Source organism: Aethalodelphis obliquidens, unplaced genomic scaffold (assembly GCF_003676395.1).
Source record: "Aethalodelphis obliquidens isolate GAN/ISIS:26980383/991018 unplaced genomic scaffold, ASM367639v1 scaffold2, whole genome shotgun sequence".
In the NCBI taxonomy this organism is placed as follows: domain Eukaryota; kingdom Metazoa; phylum Chordata; class Mammalia; order Artiodactyla; family Delphinidae; genus Aethalodelphis; species Aethalodelphis obliquidens.
In genome coordinates, this window is record NW_020837946.1 from 88,892,830 (window position 1) to 88,910,210 (window position 17,381).

The window sequence follows — 17,381 nt, forward strand, 5'->3', positions numbered from 1 at the left end:
CCAAATCCATTTATTCATTTAGCAACTTTATATATGTTTTGTGTGCCAACACTAATTTAGAAACTGATGATTAATTTAGAAAATAAATCTTAGTTTCCTCTATGTAAAATTTGATTAACAGTAAATACTACTACTACTAATAATAATAATAAATATTTTGAGGGCTTTGGATTAAGCCAAGATCTATCACTTAACTAATATGTTTGGCCCTGTACTCCCTCAGTCTCAGTTCCTTCTGTGTGAAATTGGATTAACAATAAATACTACTACTACTGCTAGTAATAATAATAAATACCTTGAAGGCTTATGAGCAAAGCATATTTTAAGCTGAGCAAAGCATAACACTAATTTAGAAACAAAGGACTAAGTTAGAAACAAAACTGAAAATATTTCTTCATTCAAGAAGTTTATATTTTAGAAGCTAGAGGTTGGAACAAACATTTAAAAACTTGAAATATTATTTCAGATGCTAGTATGTGTTAAATAACAAAACAGAAAAAAATCAAATGAAAAAAATCAAAACTGAAAATAGTGTGATGGGAAAGGGAAAGAGATGTCTCTTGGATATCCAGGCAGACTTTCAATAAGTTTCCTCATATTCAAGACATTAGCCATAATGGGAAAAAAATGCTACTAAGAGAAAAGAAAATCAACACATTAATTTTATGTCACAGACAAAAATGCAGTGCTCCAAAAATCACTTGAGGGTCACAGCAAACATTTTTCCAATGAGATACACACTTAGGATCTCTTCATAGCAGGGCTTCCCACCGGTTGTATTTCTCTGTTTAAATGAACTCCTCATGTGAACACAGTGTCTTTGCCTTCAGTCAGCATCTATACCCCCATATCATTGTCTCATTGTTCTCTGCTGGGGGTTTTGCCAGCTGAAGACTTTTGCCTTTCCTAAGGCACTCAGTGTCTAAAACTGTCACAGCTCTTCCATTTAATATGTATTTTTAATCATTTGATATGCAAAGCTGAAGAGGTTGAAAAGATGAAATGATGAATGACACAAACACCAATAAATACTTATGTGAATAGTGATATAAGCCACAAAAGAGACAGACTTTATGCTATTATGAGGAATTAGATGATTATCCAGTTAGAGAATTGATTAGTTCCTATAGAACATGACATTAGAACAAGATCTGCAAAGTTAGATTATATTTAGATTAAATAGGAATGAAGGAGGAGGACACTGAGAAGAGGAAACTGTCTGAAAAGTCATGAAAGCATGGACTGTAAAGAAAATAATGAGTCATTTATTCCAGTTAGTGTGTAGGATGTGCAAAGTGCTGTTGTGGGTGGCAGTTGGAACATTCTTAACGGAGAGCTAAATATGAATCATGACTGGTATTTTGGATGGGTGTTTTAGTGCCAGTCATTGAAAAGGGATGCTGTCACTGGTACTAGGATGCACCCTTCCTCTACCAATTCTCCCAACTAGAGTTGCCATGATCTCAATTGTGATGGTAGAATAAGAGAATTAAATGAACATTTTCAGGTACATTTTTCACTCACTGCTCTGACACAGTCACAAACTCTATACTTAACATCTCAGAAACAGATTCTTAAAAACGTCAACAACTCCTTCCTTGTGGAAGATGTGCCTCATTTTCACTAGTTCCATATATACCCATAAGCAGTGCTCTCACAGATGCCTCCTGTGTGCCATGTCTACTTACACTATTGTTTGGGTGGGAGAGACCCCTGGGAAAGAGATGAGTATTCTGCACAGAAGTACACAGCTTGTGCTACCAGTGTGACTTTTACACTGGTTCAGATATTATAAGTGTGTTTTTTTTTCTTATGGTCAAGTTGCAGACAGCTTTTCTTGTTTTCCTTTTATAAGTAAATAAGACTGTCTCTTCTACATAACCTCCCTTTTTCCTCTTTGCTTAATGCAAATAATTTATTCAATAATACAAAATCAACAAATATACAGGAAGAACATGGTCTGGAGTAGAGCTGAGGTGGTGCTTTGGATTAAGCCAAGATCTATCACTTAACTAATATGTTTGGCCCTGTACTCCCTCAGTCTCAGTTCCTTCTGTGTGAAATTGGATTAACAATAAATACTACTACTACTGCTAGTAATAATAATAAATACCTTGAAGGCTTATGAGCAAAGCATATTTTAAGTATGTTATATAGATACATATATAATTTCATTTAATCCTCACAAAACTCCAATGATATTATACTGTCATTGCCCCTATTTTTACACATAAAAAATTGAAGTATGGAGAGGCTCAATTGTCTAACAATACTTAATAATGGTGGTACCCTAAGGTGGACCTAGGCATTCCACACTCTTAATCATCACATAATACACTCCAGTGTCTCCAAGTCACCCAAAGTACCCATGTCCAGAGTCATTGGAAATACTAGAAATAACATACAGAAAGTGCCTAGCACAATGCCTTGCAAAAAGTAGACACACAGCACTCTAAAATAAATCTGTCATGAAGTAAGCAAGAAAATGAAGCTATTACCAAATTGTATAGTTTTATGTTTTAAATGAGGAAGCATTTTGTCTAAATATACAAAGATCTAAAACTTTTTTATAAATTTTAGTTTTACTATTTCAATCCTGCTTGAAAGGCAGGGTTACAGAAACCTCCTCAATGTTTATTTTATGATTTAAAAGAAAATCTTATATTTTAAACAATCTGAGTGTTAAAAAGTATTCACACTGGCCTCTGTATATGAGCCTTGGTAATGGATGGCTTGAACCACTTCGGTTAGGAAGATAATTAAGTGGATTTTAGAATTATTGATTGGTGAAGATAAAAGCCAATTAATTTTTTCCTGACATTAGCATTTGATACAGCCAACTTTTTCAGCTCTTTATAATTGCTTGCCTTTCTCTAGCTGCTATTGTTAAATGATGAGCACCCTGAGTATTTTTAATCTTCATGTAAGAAATTTGAATTCAAATGTTATGCGTTCTTGGAGAACTGTTCACCTGCTCTTCCCTATAGTTGATTATAATTGCTGGAGCTTGGCTTCTGGAGGTGATTTTGTTATTGACAAAAGCAGCTTCCTTTTTCATTATAGAACTATTACAGTTAGGTTTTGAAAGAATGTAACTCTACTTCCATTTCATCAGGCAGTGTTATATTTTTTAAATTTCTGGTGCCTAATGAGGCACATTATAGAAATGAACCTGTCCTAACATGTAGAGATCTTGAATACCTATGTATTTTTACACAGAACACCTACAGGTGAAAAGGAGCCCTCCCATAACAATCCTAACTGTGATCATAATACCTTAAATATTTATCTTCATTGTTCACATTCACAACTCCAGTTAGGATATTTCATGCTGAATGAGTTAGAAATGTTTTGGTAAATTTTAAATTGAGCAAGCATGTTTCACTAGAGATCTTTCTTGAGAACGTGACCTCTATATTCAACTCTTTGCTAGAGATTCCCACTTGCATTTATATAGGTATCTCCAATTTAATATGTTCAAAGATAAAACAACACTTCAGGTCCTATTGGCCTCGTGTTAGAAACTGAAGAATTATCCTTGTTTTTTCCTTTCCCTCTGATGTGATTTTTGTCTTCTAGTTACCTTCAGAATATGTCTACATTATCTATCCCACATTACTCTATTTTAGGCCATCATCTTATCTAGCCTGGACAATTTAAACAGAGTCCTAATAGTCCCCCTGCTTTCAGTTTAACCCCTACCAGTACAGTCATTCTTGGACTTTTTAGACTTTTCAAAGACCTAACATTGCTATGGGGGCAAAGTCCAACATCCAAGGATCTCCCATGACACTCTGCTTATCTCTTTAAATTCACTTCTCTCTTTCAGTTCCTGCCTTCACACTCTGTAATCCAGGTCCAGTCACAGTAACTTTCATTCAGTTTCAACAATGCTCACCTTCTGGTATTCATAGATGCCACTCCACGTGAGCTATATTCTCAGTGCACCTTATGGGCACTCAATACCTAATGCTGAATAAGAATGTTACTGGGTAATTTACCTAGTAAGTTCCTCAATTTCCTGTTGAAATTTAACAATACACCTTGTAGACCCAGATCGCAGGTCTTCATCCTCATACTATTCTAGTATGGCTAGAACTCAAATTCTCATTTGTGTGTATGTTATATACTTATATACTTAAAAATTTACAAAGTTTTATAATTTTGACTTTTACTTTCCAGTTTCTTATTTAATTTAATATTCACAACAAACCTATGAGTTAAGTTGCACATTTGTCCTTAAGGCTATCTTAAAGTAGAAATAACTAAGGCTCAGATAGGTTAATTTGTATGCCTAGTAAGGGGCAGAGCTAGGACTTAAAAACAGGTCTCACTACATCAACTGTCATTTTCTTTATACTCTGTGTATATAGTGCCTCATGAGAGAGCCCTTCATATTACAAATGCAGACTTTAGTAATGCCAACCTGAAGCCTCCCTACATGACAAAGTATTGGAAACTGCTTTGCAATGCCAAAAATCTCGAAATTTGTCTGACACTGCTGATAGATGATCTCTGTTTATGACAGTGGTTATGATACTTGAATTATGTTGTCATTTGAAGTCACTGAGGCTCTTTAAGATGTTTTTGTGATTATTGCAGTGATAATTATTCAAGCTTCTGTTATGTCTGTGCCAATGCATCTTGAGTGAACAATATAGGCTGTTTTGATTTTATCTTATTTTGTATAAAGTAAGCATGACTGTAGAAAAAGGTATTTTTTGAATAGAATGCTCTTAAAATATTGTCAATTGTCTTTATTCCATTGGACATTATGTCCTGTTCTATGTAGAGCAGTAGTTCTAATGGAGCAAGGCCATGTCTACACATACAGAAAAATAATGTGGAAAATGATTCCAAACCAATCTTTATCATAAATCAGACTCATCATATTTTTAAAAATGATTTTGTGACCCCCAAGGAATGATCATCCTTTCTTTCTCTCAGTCAAAATGTATTATATAGGCAAATTTTGCCTAATTATTTTATATATGGAAAAAAATGTTTCTGACACTGTTTTATCACCATCTTGTATCAAATCTAAGTAATTTTTAGTTTTGTGTGTTAATATATAGCTGATAAGGATGTACATCAAAGAGTATCTTTTCATTTAAATGTTTCCCTATACTAAAAATTATATGTTTTTGTATATGTACACTATACTATATATATGCACTATACATACTATATATATACTCCCTACATACAAATGAGTTCCATTCAGAGAGCATGTTCGTAAGTCCAATTTGTTTGTAAGTAAAACAAAGTTAGCCTAGGTACCCAACTAACACAATCAGCTATATGGTACCGTACTGAAATAGGTTTATAATAATTTTCACACAAATAATACATAAAAAACAAACACAAAAAATAGAGAAAACTTTTTTTTTTTTTGAAGATGTTGGGGGTAGGAGTTTATTAATTAATTTGTTTGTTTTTGCTGTGTTGCGTCTTCATTTCTGTGCATGGGCCTTCTCTAGTTGTGGCAAGCGGGGGCCACTCTTCATTGCGGTGTATGGGCCTCTCACTATTGCGGCCTCTCTTGTTGCAGAGCACAGGCTCCAGACGGGCAGGCTCAGTAGTTGTGGCGCACGGGCTTAGTTGCTCCGCGGCATGTGGGATCCTCCCAGACCAGGGCTCAAACCTGTGTCCCCTGCATTAGCAGGCAGATTCTCAACCACTGCGCCACCAGGGAAGCCCAGAGAAAACATTTTTAATCTTACAGTACAGTACCTTGAAAAGTATAGTAGTACAGTAAGTATAACAGCTGGCATACAGGAGCCGGCAGCGAGTGAACAGGCAAGAAGAGTAACTGACTGGAGTAGGGAGAGGAGGTGGGGGAGGGTAGAGCTGAAGGATCTTCAGCAATAGGAGATGGAGGGCAAGCTGCTTTTTCACTCATGCCTGACATTCAGTACCAGCTACATCACCGCTGCTTATACGCTTGCTTCCGGACATCCTGGGCTTGAAATAAAAATACTGTACTCTATACAATACTGTACAGTAAAGTACACAAAAGCACAACCACTTGTAGAGGATACAGGCACGTGACAAAGTACACCAGGCACGTGAACTAACTTATGTGATAGGACATGCAAACACACGTTGGCATCTTTGAAAGTTCGCAACTTGAAAGTTCGTATGTAGGGGACTGTATATATATTTATCTTACATATTTCGGTTTGGTTTAATATCAAACACTTCTAAAAACTAGGACATGTTTGCCCATATCATGAAAAAACCCATATTGGTTGGAAAATATTTTATTTTTAGAAAGTTTCAGTTGGTTTTATTGTTTAATGTTTTAACAAATATAAGAAATGGTAAACAATGCTTTAAGCCTAAAAAAGAATAAAAGTTAATTCAATACTTGTGTTCACCGTTCAACAATGTTTGAAATCTATTTCTCTATTTTCAGATAGTATTTTGTTTCTTCTACGTTTATATTAGGGGTATTTATTTTTGGAATTTTATGGAAAAAAGTGAATCTTAGTATTTAATTTTTCTTTATTTGAATTTTTCTTATTCTACCACCTACTGAATGGCATGCTAATTTGTACATTTCTTCTTATAACCAGATGATTCATGCAAACTGACTTGTGAAAATGGAGGAAGATGCATTTTAAATGAGAAAGGTGATTTGAGGTGTCACTGTTGGCCTAGTTATTCAGGAGAGAGATGTGAAATCAACCACTGTAGCAACTACTGTCAAAATGGAGGAACTTGCATGCCATCAGCTCTAGGTAAATAATTGAGTGGCATTGTATATTCAGATCATCTGTAATTTTCCTTATATGTGAAAAATCTACAGAAAATACTTAATGCTATGAATATAATTCCTGTTGTCTTAACAAATACATTAACAAAAATTAAATCTAATAATTAATTCAACGTAATCAGTGGCATTTTTTCTAAATTGAGTATATCAATCGAAGTCCAAGTCACAAAAATTAACAATAATAATGATGATTATCTTGTGTTAAGTGCGTGCCATTGACAGGGCTCAGTGCTTATAGATATTCTGACTCTGGCTTAAAATGATGAGGCAAAATCAGTTTTAGAAGCCTTATCTATTTGACTCCAAAATCTGTTTTTTTTTTTTTAATTGAAGTTTGCCTGATGCTAAAACTCATGTTATTAAAAATTAGATTTATTTTAAATATATACATACTATATCAGTACATCTTAGAGCATCATAATTTCCATCTAAAATCATAACTACTCTGTTGTCATTGCAATGTAGTATATTCAAAACATATTGCTTTGAAAACATCAGTTTACTACATATTCGGATATACTTGAGATTCTTACTAATTTATGCTATATCTATGCTCGCAAAAAGTGTTTTCTACAGCACATAAGTGAATACTAAAACATATTTTCCTACTGACTTCTATTAAATTTAAAATATGTTCCCACTGGAAAAAAATTAACCATAATACATAATAGAAATATAATTTGCAAATTCCAGTATTAGTGCAAAGAAGATTATGCAACTATTAGAGTGAAATCTATGTACATTTAATTTTCCTACGATAACTGCAGATTTAGGTAGTCAGATAGAAAAGCAATCCATATGATCTTCACATCCCCTATGTGGTTAATTTCTTTCTTACTGGGATTTCTCACTGCTTCTATTGCTTAAGCTATTCTTTGAAGTATTTAGCATAATGCTAACAAAGAGCCACATGAAGCAGCATTTTCAATGGAGTTCAGGAGAAGCAAGCTGTTTTCTGATTTGCATTCTAAGAGTAAAAACAATACTACTTCTTTGATAGTTTGATAGTTTGATACCTATAAATATTTTGGACTTATTGATAATTGATAATTAAGATAATTGTAACTACTCAATAGAATTCTGAAAAAATATTCAGCAGGTTGATTGAACTAAAAGAGGCACTAGGAGTCTTACTACATATATTCATTCTGCCTGAGGGGGAGCTAGTCCATAAAGTATATTCTATTGCTGTGGGAAAAACTGTAGTACTGAGACCTTCATTGACTATGCAAATGAGAATCCATTGAATGTACAGTAAAAGAGTGTGACCTGTAATTATATTTTAGCAACAAACATACCACTTAGCTTTAGGGAAGAAGCTTCTCTTATGCAAATGAGTTGTTTAAGAGTTTTATTATTTAATTGTTAACTTAATTTTCTCATTAAGATAAAAAAATCTTTGGGTTGTGACCAGATGATTTTCTTATATTTACCTTTGGAAATATTTAAGCCAGCTAGATAAAGAGTTTGGCACTCCAAACTATGGCTACCTATTCAACCTGCAATCAATGCACAGGGACAAATCTCTGTGAAACATTGAATTTGCTATCCTGTTAATGGATCCTGAAATATATATAAATACAGCACAACTTTTGATGTTTCATTCAAATCATTTGTCCAGACCTTGCTGCATTCTTAAAATCCATAATATATCAAGTTTATCTATGCACCCAGAGTATTAGATCTTGATTTACATAGATAATATGTTCAGAAAAAATTATATTTCAAATTAGTAATATAAATGAGTTCTCATATGAATTCAACTTGAGATATAGCCATGTAGTTTATTGTCTTATAGCATCTAATAATTAATAATAATATAATAGCTAATTAAGTCATTTACAAAGCACTTTTCACTTTTAAAAATGTGGTTTTATAAAACATTGTTTGGTATTATAGACTGTAGAACCTCATTATCTCCACACAAATGTTAATTTGTGAAACAAATCCCAGTGGGCAACTCATAGATTTATTCATTGTCGGTTTACTTACAGTTAAGCCTTTGGCAAACTCCTATGTGGACACTATGTAACTAGGGTTTGGGGCAGCCTTAATTAAACTTTATAAGTTTGTGACAGTTGTATAGAACTATAATAATTGAACAAAAGAAATGTCACCAGTTAATTAAAGGCACACATCTGAGAGGCCTAATTAAAATTTTACATGTAGGAATGAATTTTTCCTCATTCCTTAAGGTTTTTTGTAATAAAGAAAACTAAAAACTAGATATATGAGCTGTATCCATATAAGAAGGTACTACAAAATGAAATAGGTTGACATTGATTATATCAACAAGGATCCATGTAGTTAATTTCTGTGACCTGCTCCTAGGAGGCTACATTTAAGATAAAGTTTACATTGGCAAAGCAATGGAAAATAGAATAAAGCATTGAATTATTCAGTCATTTTATGTAGAAAGTAGAGTATAATTTATGGAATTATTTTTTCATCACAGATGTAATGGATATTTATGTAATTATATGTACAATTAATCTTCACTTTTATGAATATTTATTCTCTATGTTCATTCTGTGTGGTATTTTCCATACTCTTATAGGTCTGTTATTTAGACTTTTGATGTTTCTATCAAAATGAATCAGGGTTTTCTACACAACTGATTTAGAGGAATGGAGCAAGAAATTTTGTAAATTTGGGAAAATATTCTCAAATACTCCCACTCAAAGTTTGGAATTATGCATAAAGGAAGGCAATTCTAATTTGGGAAGTTTGAATATATGTAAAACTGGCTACGTGAAGAGATGATGGTGCAATTTTTTATAGTAGGCAATTCATTTGTATTGAAGTATTTAAATGAATTCAACAAGAAGACAGCAGAAGCTCTCTTTGTGTTGCCCTCTGTCACCACATCTGTGTATTTTGGCAGTGGAAGATTTTATTCCCAGAAATGAAGCCGGAGGAAAGAGGGCTCTCTTGAGGAAAGAAAAAAATCAAAATCTTCTCACTGCAATGGAAAGGGCCCTTATAATAGCCAAGTAGATGGAGATAATTTTCTATCTCATTTATTCAAGATCTTTCTATCTGGGCCACTGCCCCAAATATGATGGTAGCATATGTGACTGCCATCAATTATGATCAAATATGACTACCCTAAAAATGTTTGCTCAAAGGCAGGTTAAGCTAGGAAATTTGGGGCACCTTTGAAACAGTATGAAACAGATTATGAAACATATATACTGATGTCTCTCAAGTCACATATGTATCTGGGCTGTAAAGTACACAGTCACCTAATTAATATCTTGATAAAGGGTGAACATACATTTAAACAGTCCCTCTTAGTTTTTCTTTCACTTTATATTTAAATGAGGGCTGTTTTTAATTTAAATTAAGCTTGATGTCTTAGCTCCCTTAACATAGATATTGATTATATTTAGAAAGTGGTAAAAGCTGGATATTTGGTCCTATTTGCTTTTTAAGAATCCAAGAGAATAAGTCGAAAATATAAAATTGAAAACATAAAATAGTTCATATAATTTAAAAAATAAGCGACATAGGAATATGTAGCTTTGACAAATCAATGGAAAAAAACCAAAAAAACATAAGGAGCAAGTGGCAGAACATGAACATATATGAACACAAACGTATATAAAAACAGAGAAAAGTGGGAAAAGAGGGAGGAGGAGCCCAGTCACACACAGGTGAAACCAGCATCCTTAAATCAGTACCAGAAGAAAATGTTCATGGTACAAGCCTTGCAGCAAGCAATTCTGAATTACTCAGCAGGAGTTGCAGGGCAGAAATAGACACACATGTAGAGAACAAACGTACGGACCCCAAAGGGGGGAAAGCAGCAGGGGGGTGGTGGTGGTGGGATGAATTGGGAGATTGGGATTGACATGAATACACTAATATGTATGAAATGGATAACTAATAAGAACCTGCTGTATAAAAAAATTAAATAAAATTCAAAAATTAAACAAAAAACAAAACAAACAAAAAAGTTCCAATGTCCTTTAACTAAATAATGTCACTTTTAGAAATATATTCCAAAGGTTACATAATAATAAAAAATAAAATATTTAGAAGTGAAAATGTTCAATGTAGTATTGTTCATAATATAGAATTGGAGATAAAAACCTAAATTCAAGTAGTTAATATATAAAATATAGCATATCTAAAAGATGAATGTTACACGATAAACAAAACTATAATTTTAAACTATATAATAATAGAGAAAAATATTCACATTTTATTTTAAAGTTAAAAAGCACAAGAAAAAACCTGCTTGTATACTATGAGCCCAATATGAAAAAATTGCATATGTAATAGGTTCTTCATTATACTTCTGTATTTTCTAAATATTCAACCATGCTTTATTGTTAGAATCAGAAATTAAAATAACACTACTTATTATCATTGTCAGGATCATGATAATTAATATGTATTGAACTGCTTACTAAGTGCCAGGCACTGTTCTTGGCCCTTGAATCTTCATAACAATGAAAGTACGATTCTCTTTAACTGTGCTGCTGGCTTCATGAGTCATAGTTACTGGTTCGTTTGGACCATATGGTGAGAGCAGTACTGAACCATTTAGTCTTATAGCTCTCTAAGCTAATGTCAGAAGGCTTGAGTTGGCTTACTTATATTCACAGAAAAGACAAAAATGTTTCAGTCTCATCTCCACAATGTTGGCTAAAAATGAACGTTCCATAAATATAAATAGATTGTGACCTATAATTTGAAACATGTCAGAATATATTAAATAGTACCTGGGGGGAGCTGGATAAAGCCCACGGTTCTTTATTTTCTTTGTCAGGCTTTGCTCAATAGTTCTCTGTAATCTTTGTAATACTTAAGACTACCCAACAGCTATAGTCAACTTGCTAAAATTATGTATAAATGGGCACTCACTTTCAGTCCAGGAAAACATTATATTAAGTGGAAAAGTAGAATGTCAAATCTCTTTATCAAAAAGACTAGCAATTTTTTAAAGCATTCAAAACTTTTATTACTTGAATCTAAGTCAGAAGTGAAGACAGATTTCACCAAGGAGAGCAGTCTTGGGGGTTAGAGGTCAGGAGACAGGCTTTCGGATTTTAATCCAGTAAGTAACTGAATGATGCTATGATGATTTGTTTCTTGGCTTATTATTTTATTCTGTAGGAAGGAACAAGAACGTAGCTTTTGGGCTTCCCTGGTGACGCAGTGGTTGAGAGTCCGCCTGCCGATGCAGGGGACACGGGTTCGTGCCCCGGTCCGGGAGCATCCCACATGCCGCGGAGCAGCTGGGCCCGTGAGCCATGGCCGCTGGGCCTGTGCATCCAGAGCCTGTGCTCCACAACAGGAGAGGCCACAACAGTGAGAGGCCCGTGCACAAAAAAAAAAAAAAAAAAAAAAAAGAATGTAGCTTTTGTCCAAATAGTAAAGACGTTTTTACTAAAGATGCTTACTTTTAGATAGCATTTTCAGAGAACATTAAATGTAAATGTGTATAAATATGCCCTGCAGTTTAAATGTCAATTAAATATTTTTATTACTTAGACTCAATGTGTGTGTCAGACTATCTGAACTAAACAATGACTGAATGCATAGAAAACTAGTTAGGTATAAAATGTTATAACCAGGGACAAAAATTTACAAGCACAAGACCAAGTTAAACAAGGTAAGCAGCATGGCTCACATAGAAAAATGAGTATGAATTCAAATAAATTGCTTAAAAAGAGAACCAATCAATAATGTTCACTAGCAGATATCTACCACTCAGAAATAATAAGTATAGTCATGGTCTCCTAAGAAATTCACATGTAATTACTTTTACTAGCATTCTTTCATCACAATCAACCACATTTTTTTCTTAAATTTAATTTTTTAATTTTATTTTTTATTAAAGTATAATTTACAATGTTATGTTAGTTTCAGGTGTAAAGTGAAATTACAGCAAAGTAATTCAGTTTTATATATATATATATATATATATATATATATATATATATATATATATTCTTTTCCAGATTCTTTTCCCTTAAAAATTACTACAAAATGCTGAGTAAACCATACATCTTCAGGTGTTGTGTTTAGATAGAAAAAAGAGTTATAATTTATTTGTCCAATATTGAGCAGAGAGGTTATTTTGCCTACTAAAATCATACAATATCAATTAAATTAAACTGATGAGTAGCATTTTTTGTTGTTGTTTTTGGTTTTGGGGGGTTTTTTGCGGTACGCGGGCCTCTCACTGTTGTGGCCTCTCCTGTTGCGGAGCACAGGCTCCGGATGCGCAGGCTCAGCGGCCATGGCTCACGGGCCCAGCCACTCCGTGGCATGTGGGATCTTCCCAGACCGGGGCACGAACCCGTGTCCCCTGCATCGGCAGGCGGACTCTCAACCACTGCGCCACCAGGGAAGCCCAGATGAGTAGCATTTTTATAATCAGCTTAAAAACTGTTTATTAAATAAATCTAGCTTTTAAAGATACACTTACAGTTTTAAATCGTTATTGAAAAATGCCAACAACATACACCTTAATAATATTCAAATGAAAATATATGCTTTTGAGAAACATATTGATTGATATATTACTTGACTTAAACCTACCCAGCAAATTTTACTCTAAAATTATTAGCAAGTATGCAGTAATTCAATAATTATAACATTTTGAAAATTTTACAAACATAATTATTGTCATATTATAGTGACTACTATAATTGAATTCTCAATTCAGGTGCCAAGGATTCTAGTAACTTCCTTAATTATATTATTTTATTTAATTTGAAACACTCTGTGGCATTTTTTAGATGTAAGCTAGCATGATTAAGTAAGAAAACTAACATCTGAGAACATAGATTATGTCAAAAGTCAGTTCTCTAAGACATTGTCTATTATCACTGAAAATCATCAGTATTGTCTGCCCATATCAGAGAAATTTCTGTGAGTATATAACTAAAGATAGCATATAGTTAAAGATTCATTTATCTAGATGTAAATTGTAACCACGTCACATAAATTCAATGCTCATTTAACAGGGACTAGTGATAAATCTTTATGATATCCATATAATTACTTATATAATAGGAAAGATTTCATTGTTATGTATATTAAAATATACTGTTTTGAACTGATATATATAGATTACCTATAGGCATGTTTTGTTCAAAAGAATGAAAATGGAAAAAATATGCATCAGGATTCCATATGGAGTTTCTTAACAAAGGCAGATGTACTCAGTGAAGTTTAAATAACAACCAAAATTGAGGATTTGTTTAATAGCAATACTAAGAGTAATAATAATGCCAATGCTACTATTACTAATAAACCTACAATTATTGAGTACTTGCTATGTGGCAGGCATTGTGACAAGTGTTTTACCAGCACATGGCAGGCATTGCTATCACCATTTTGCAGAATGAGATCCAGAAGGAGATCCAGTGAGGATGTCTAAGTTTTCCAAAGCCACACAATTAATAAATATCTAACCAGGTTTCTTTCTCAGGTCTTCCTGATTTGAAAAAAAAAAAAAAAAACAAGTAATTTAACTTTGTACCAAATTTATTTAATTACTATTAAATATTCTTATGAAATATTTTAGAATCAACCATTTTTACTGAGACCGTGATTTTTGGTATATAAGGGCCATGCAAGAACAATGAAGTTTAGAGAACTCTATGAGATTCCAAGGCATTTCCATTTTTTCTTATGAACATTATAATCTTCAGTTGTGCTAACGGATATTACTAATATTTATCATTGACTATAGATGGTTAGTGATTCTAGTTATGTATTTACCATGTTTGACATCAGCTATTACTGGTTACCTAGTTAAATTTCAAGAGTTTATTATTAATTTATGTTGTATGAAAATTTGCTACAACAGTTTATATGAGATAAGCTTCCATTTATCTATAAACAGAAGTAATATATAACTACATTAACCTCCATTTATTATATGCATACATCTAGCAAGGCACTTTGTTAACGTGTAGTGTGGAACTTAATATGGCACTGGGAGAGCCTTCAGTCTAGTGAAATCATGTGTGCTACTGAGGACAATGTTTATGAGAGGAATTTTCTCTCTTAGGGAGTCATGGGAGGAGTAGATGAACCTGTTGAACAGGCAGAGATACCCACACAGGGACGTAAAACAGGGAGTGAGAATGAAGGTCTGAAATTTAGGAAGGAGAATGAGCCCAGAGTCAAAAAATCGAGACTGAGACATTCATATAGGGAGATCATTACTGAAGCCATGAAACTGGATAATATCACCAGAAAGAGATAGAAAGAGAACATAAAGGCAATTATAAAAGAGCAGTCAGAGAAAAAGACAGGGAAATCCACAATGCTAGTGTCTTAGAAGCCAAGTGGAGATAAAATTTTCAAGTGTAGATATTAATAAATGTAAAATTATGGAGAAAATTTGAGGAGGATGATGATTGAGGAGAAATCTAGATTTAGGAATTAAGAGATTAGAGGTAAGCTTTGCAAGAGTACACAGATATACAGTAAAGACAACACCAACATTACCTTCTCCATTCCTACTCCTTTCTTACCAAGAGGGAATCAGAGTTGATTTGTAGGAGCAGTACTTACATGTTGAGAGATCTGGCCTGTCTTCAGAGGGAACAAAGAGAAGCAACAGATTGACCCACTATTTTGTATATTAAAAAATAAAAACTACAAACCCAGTGAAGGATTGGAATGTGACTTTATGATCGAGGATTTTACTTTGTCATATATTGGTAGAATTGGAAGCAGTAAGTGTAGCTTTCTTTTGAAAAAAGCTTGAGAATGTACCAAAATTTGAAGTTATACAAGTAGATAGATGTGGCAAATATTAGGTTTGTTTTTGTTTGTGTTGTGTGTGTGTTCTTTCTTTTAATGTGTAGGATTAAGCATATTTAGAAGATAAAGAAGACAGAAGGACCCATTCTTCAAAGTTTAAAAATGTTGGAGTTTGAGATGAAGTTTGTGGGGAATACCTGTTCTATCCCAGCACTGCCACATAAACAAATTCAAATTTAATTGTATCTTAAATAAATAATGGAGATAAAGTGTGTAATTTAAGAAAATTTTCAGAATGATTTTTCTAGAATGTTACAGTGCCTTTGTAGACAGGGTCACAGAGTAAGTCATACCTGTAAGTGGTGAATCTCAGGAATAACAATAATATTCAGAGCTAAAATGTAACTGATTGCTTTCTATGTGCCTGGCACAGTGAGAAATGTTTCTCATTTATTCTATGTGATTCTACACAACAACCCCATGAAGTAGGTACTATTATTATCCCCACTTTTACACATGAGGAAATAAACAGAGAGCTGATATTTGCGCATGGTCCCACACCAGTAACTGGCACAGATAGTCTGTGAATCCAGGCAGTCTGACAACCTACACTGTTAAAGTCTTAGCTAAGAATGCTATAGGAACTAGACTGATTAGAGCCAGCAAACCCCTCCTTCCCCTTCTTCCTCAGGTCAATTGATGCTCTTTCTGATTGGGCTACCTTTACCGGCTGTCAACTCCCCAGCTCCCTGGATGCATCACTGCTATAAATCCATACCTTAGTCATTGTAACAGTGCTGTTTCCTTTTCAAATGTCAAAATCAAATTCAGCTACCTAAAAAATATTTATAAAATGAATCCAGTGCAACTTGTTAGGGTGCACCCAGAGCGATTCTTGAAAATATTAGCTGGAACCCGTTATAAAATTCTGCAGCTGATGGTTCATTTCCCATCAGCAAACAAAAGATCTGCTGTATCACCACACTGTTTCAAGTTACATAATATTCTCCTGAATATGAAGATTTATACTTACCAAAAATAAATCTCTTCAAAGGAAGAGAAAGAGGAGCTTTTTGAAAATAATTCAGCTGGAATCTAAATGATGAGAGGCATATTCTAGCTGGGGGACAACCTGGTCACTCTGCCCTAGTTTCAAAACAACTGTAGATGAGATGAAAGCATGGTGTCCTCTCTCTGAGCGACTGGAACAGAGGAATTTTCAAGTGCCTTAACAGGTTGGGTTTATTTCTTTCAAACTTCTTTTCACTTTTTTTACTCCTAGTTTCTTAAACAAAAAGAAAAACACCTAGAAATTAAGGTAGAAAAACTTAAATCTACAATGTATAAGTTGTACATTGTATGACACTTTTTCTGATTGTTCTAATGCATTTTGATTTCCCCTTATACTTTCTGTACTGTTTGTTTCACATTTAGCTCATGTTGATTTGTGTTCCTGATTGTATGTTCTATTTCTCTGGAAGTTGTTCACTGGTTCTCATTGATGTAGATGAATTACTTCTTTTATTCAGGGCTTTCATTTTCCTTAGTGACTATGTTCTAACAATTATCTATCCTCTTCATCTTCTACCATTATTCTCGTTTGTGTCTATTTGTCTGTATGTAAGCAACAGCTAGAAAACTCACTACTTTTATAAGAAAAATACTTAGCTAAAAGTTTTAAAGCTGTTTTCTGGCAATAAAAAAATATGAGGTTATTTTATACACATTACAGCTTTTAATGTATATAAATTTTACCTTGTTTCTTAACCTATTAATAGGCATTTATCTGCCACCAAACTAAAAACATGTATAAATAAGTTTTAAAGCAATAGTACCCACTGTAAAAATGTATATATCTTTCTTCCTT

General features: G+C 33.5%; 1 protein-coding gene across 1 annotated transcript in view; it reads left to right on the forward strand.

Annotated features, from left to right (window-relative positions):
• Positions 1-17,381, forward strand: part of LRP1B (LDL receptor related protein 1B) — a 1,467,083-nt gene that overhangs the window by 1,375,287 nt on the left and 74,415 nt on the right. Inside the window, exon 81 of the mRNA XM_027078335.1 lies at positions 6,579-6,743. Within this exon, the coding sequence (XP_026934136.1) occupies positions 6,579-6,743 (165 nt within the window). The remainder of the gene's footprint in view (positions 1-6,578; positions 6,744-17,381) is intronic.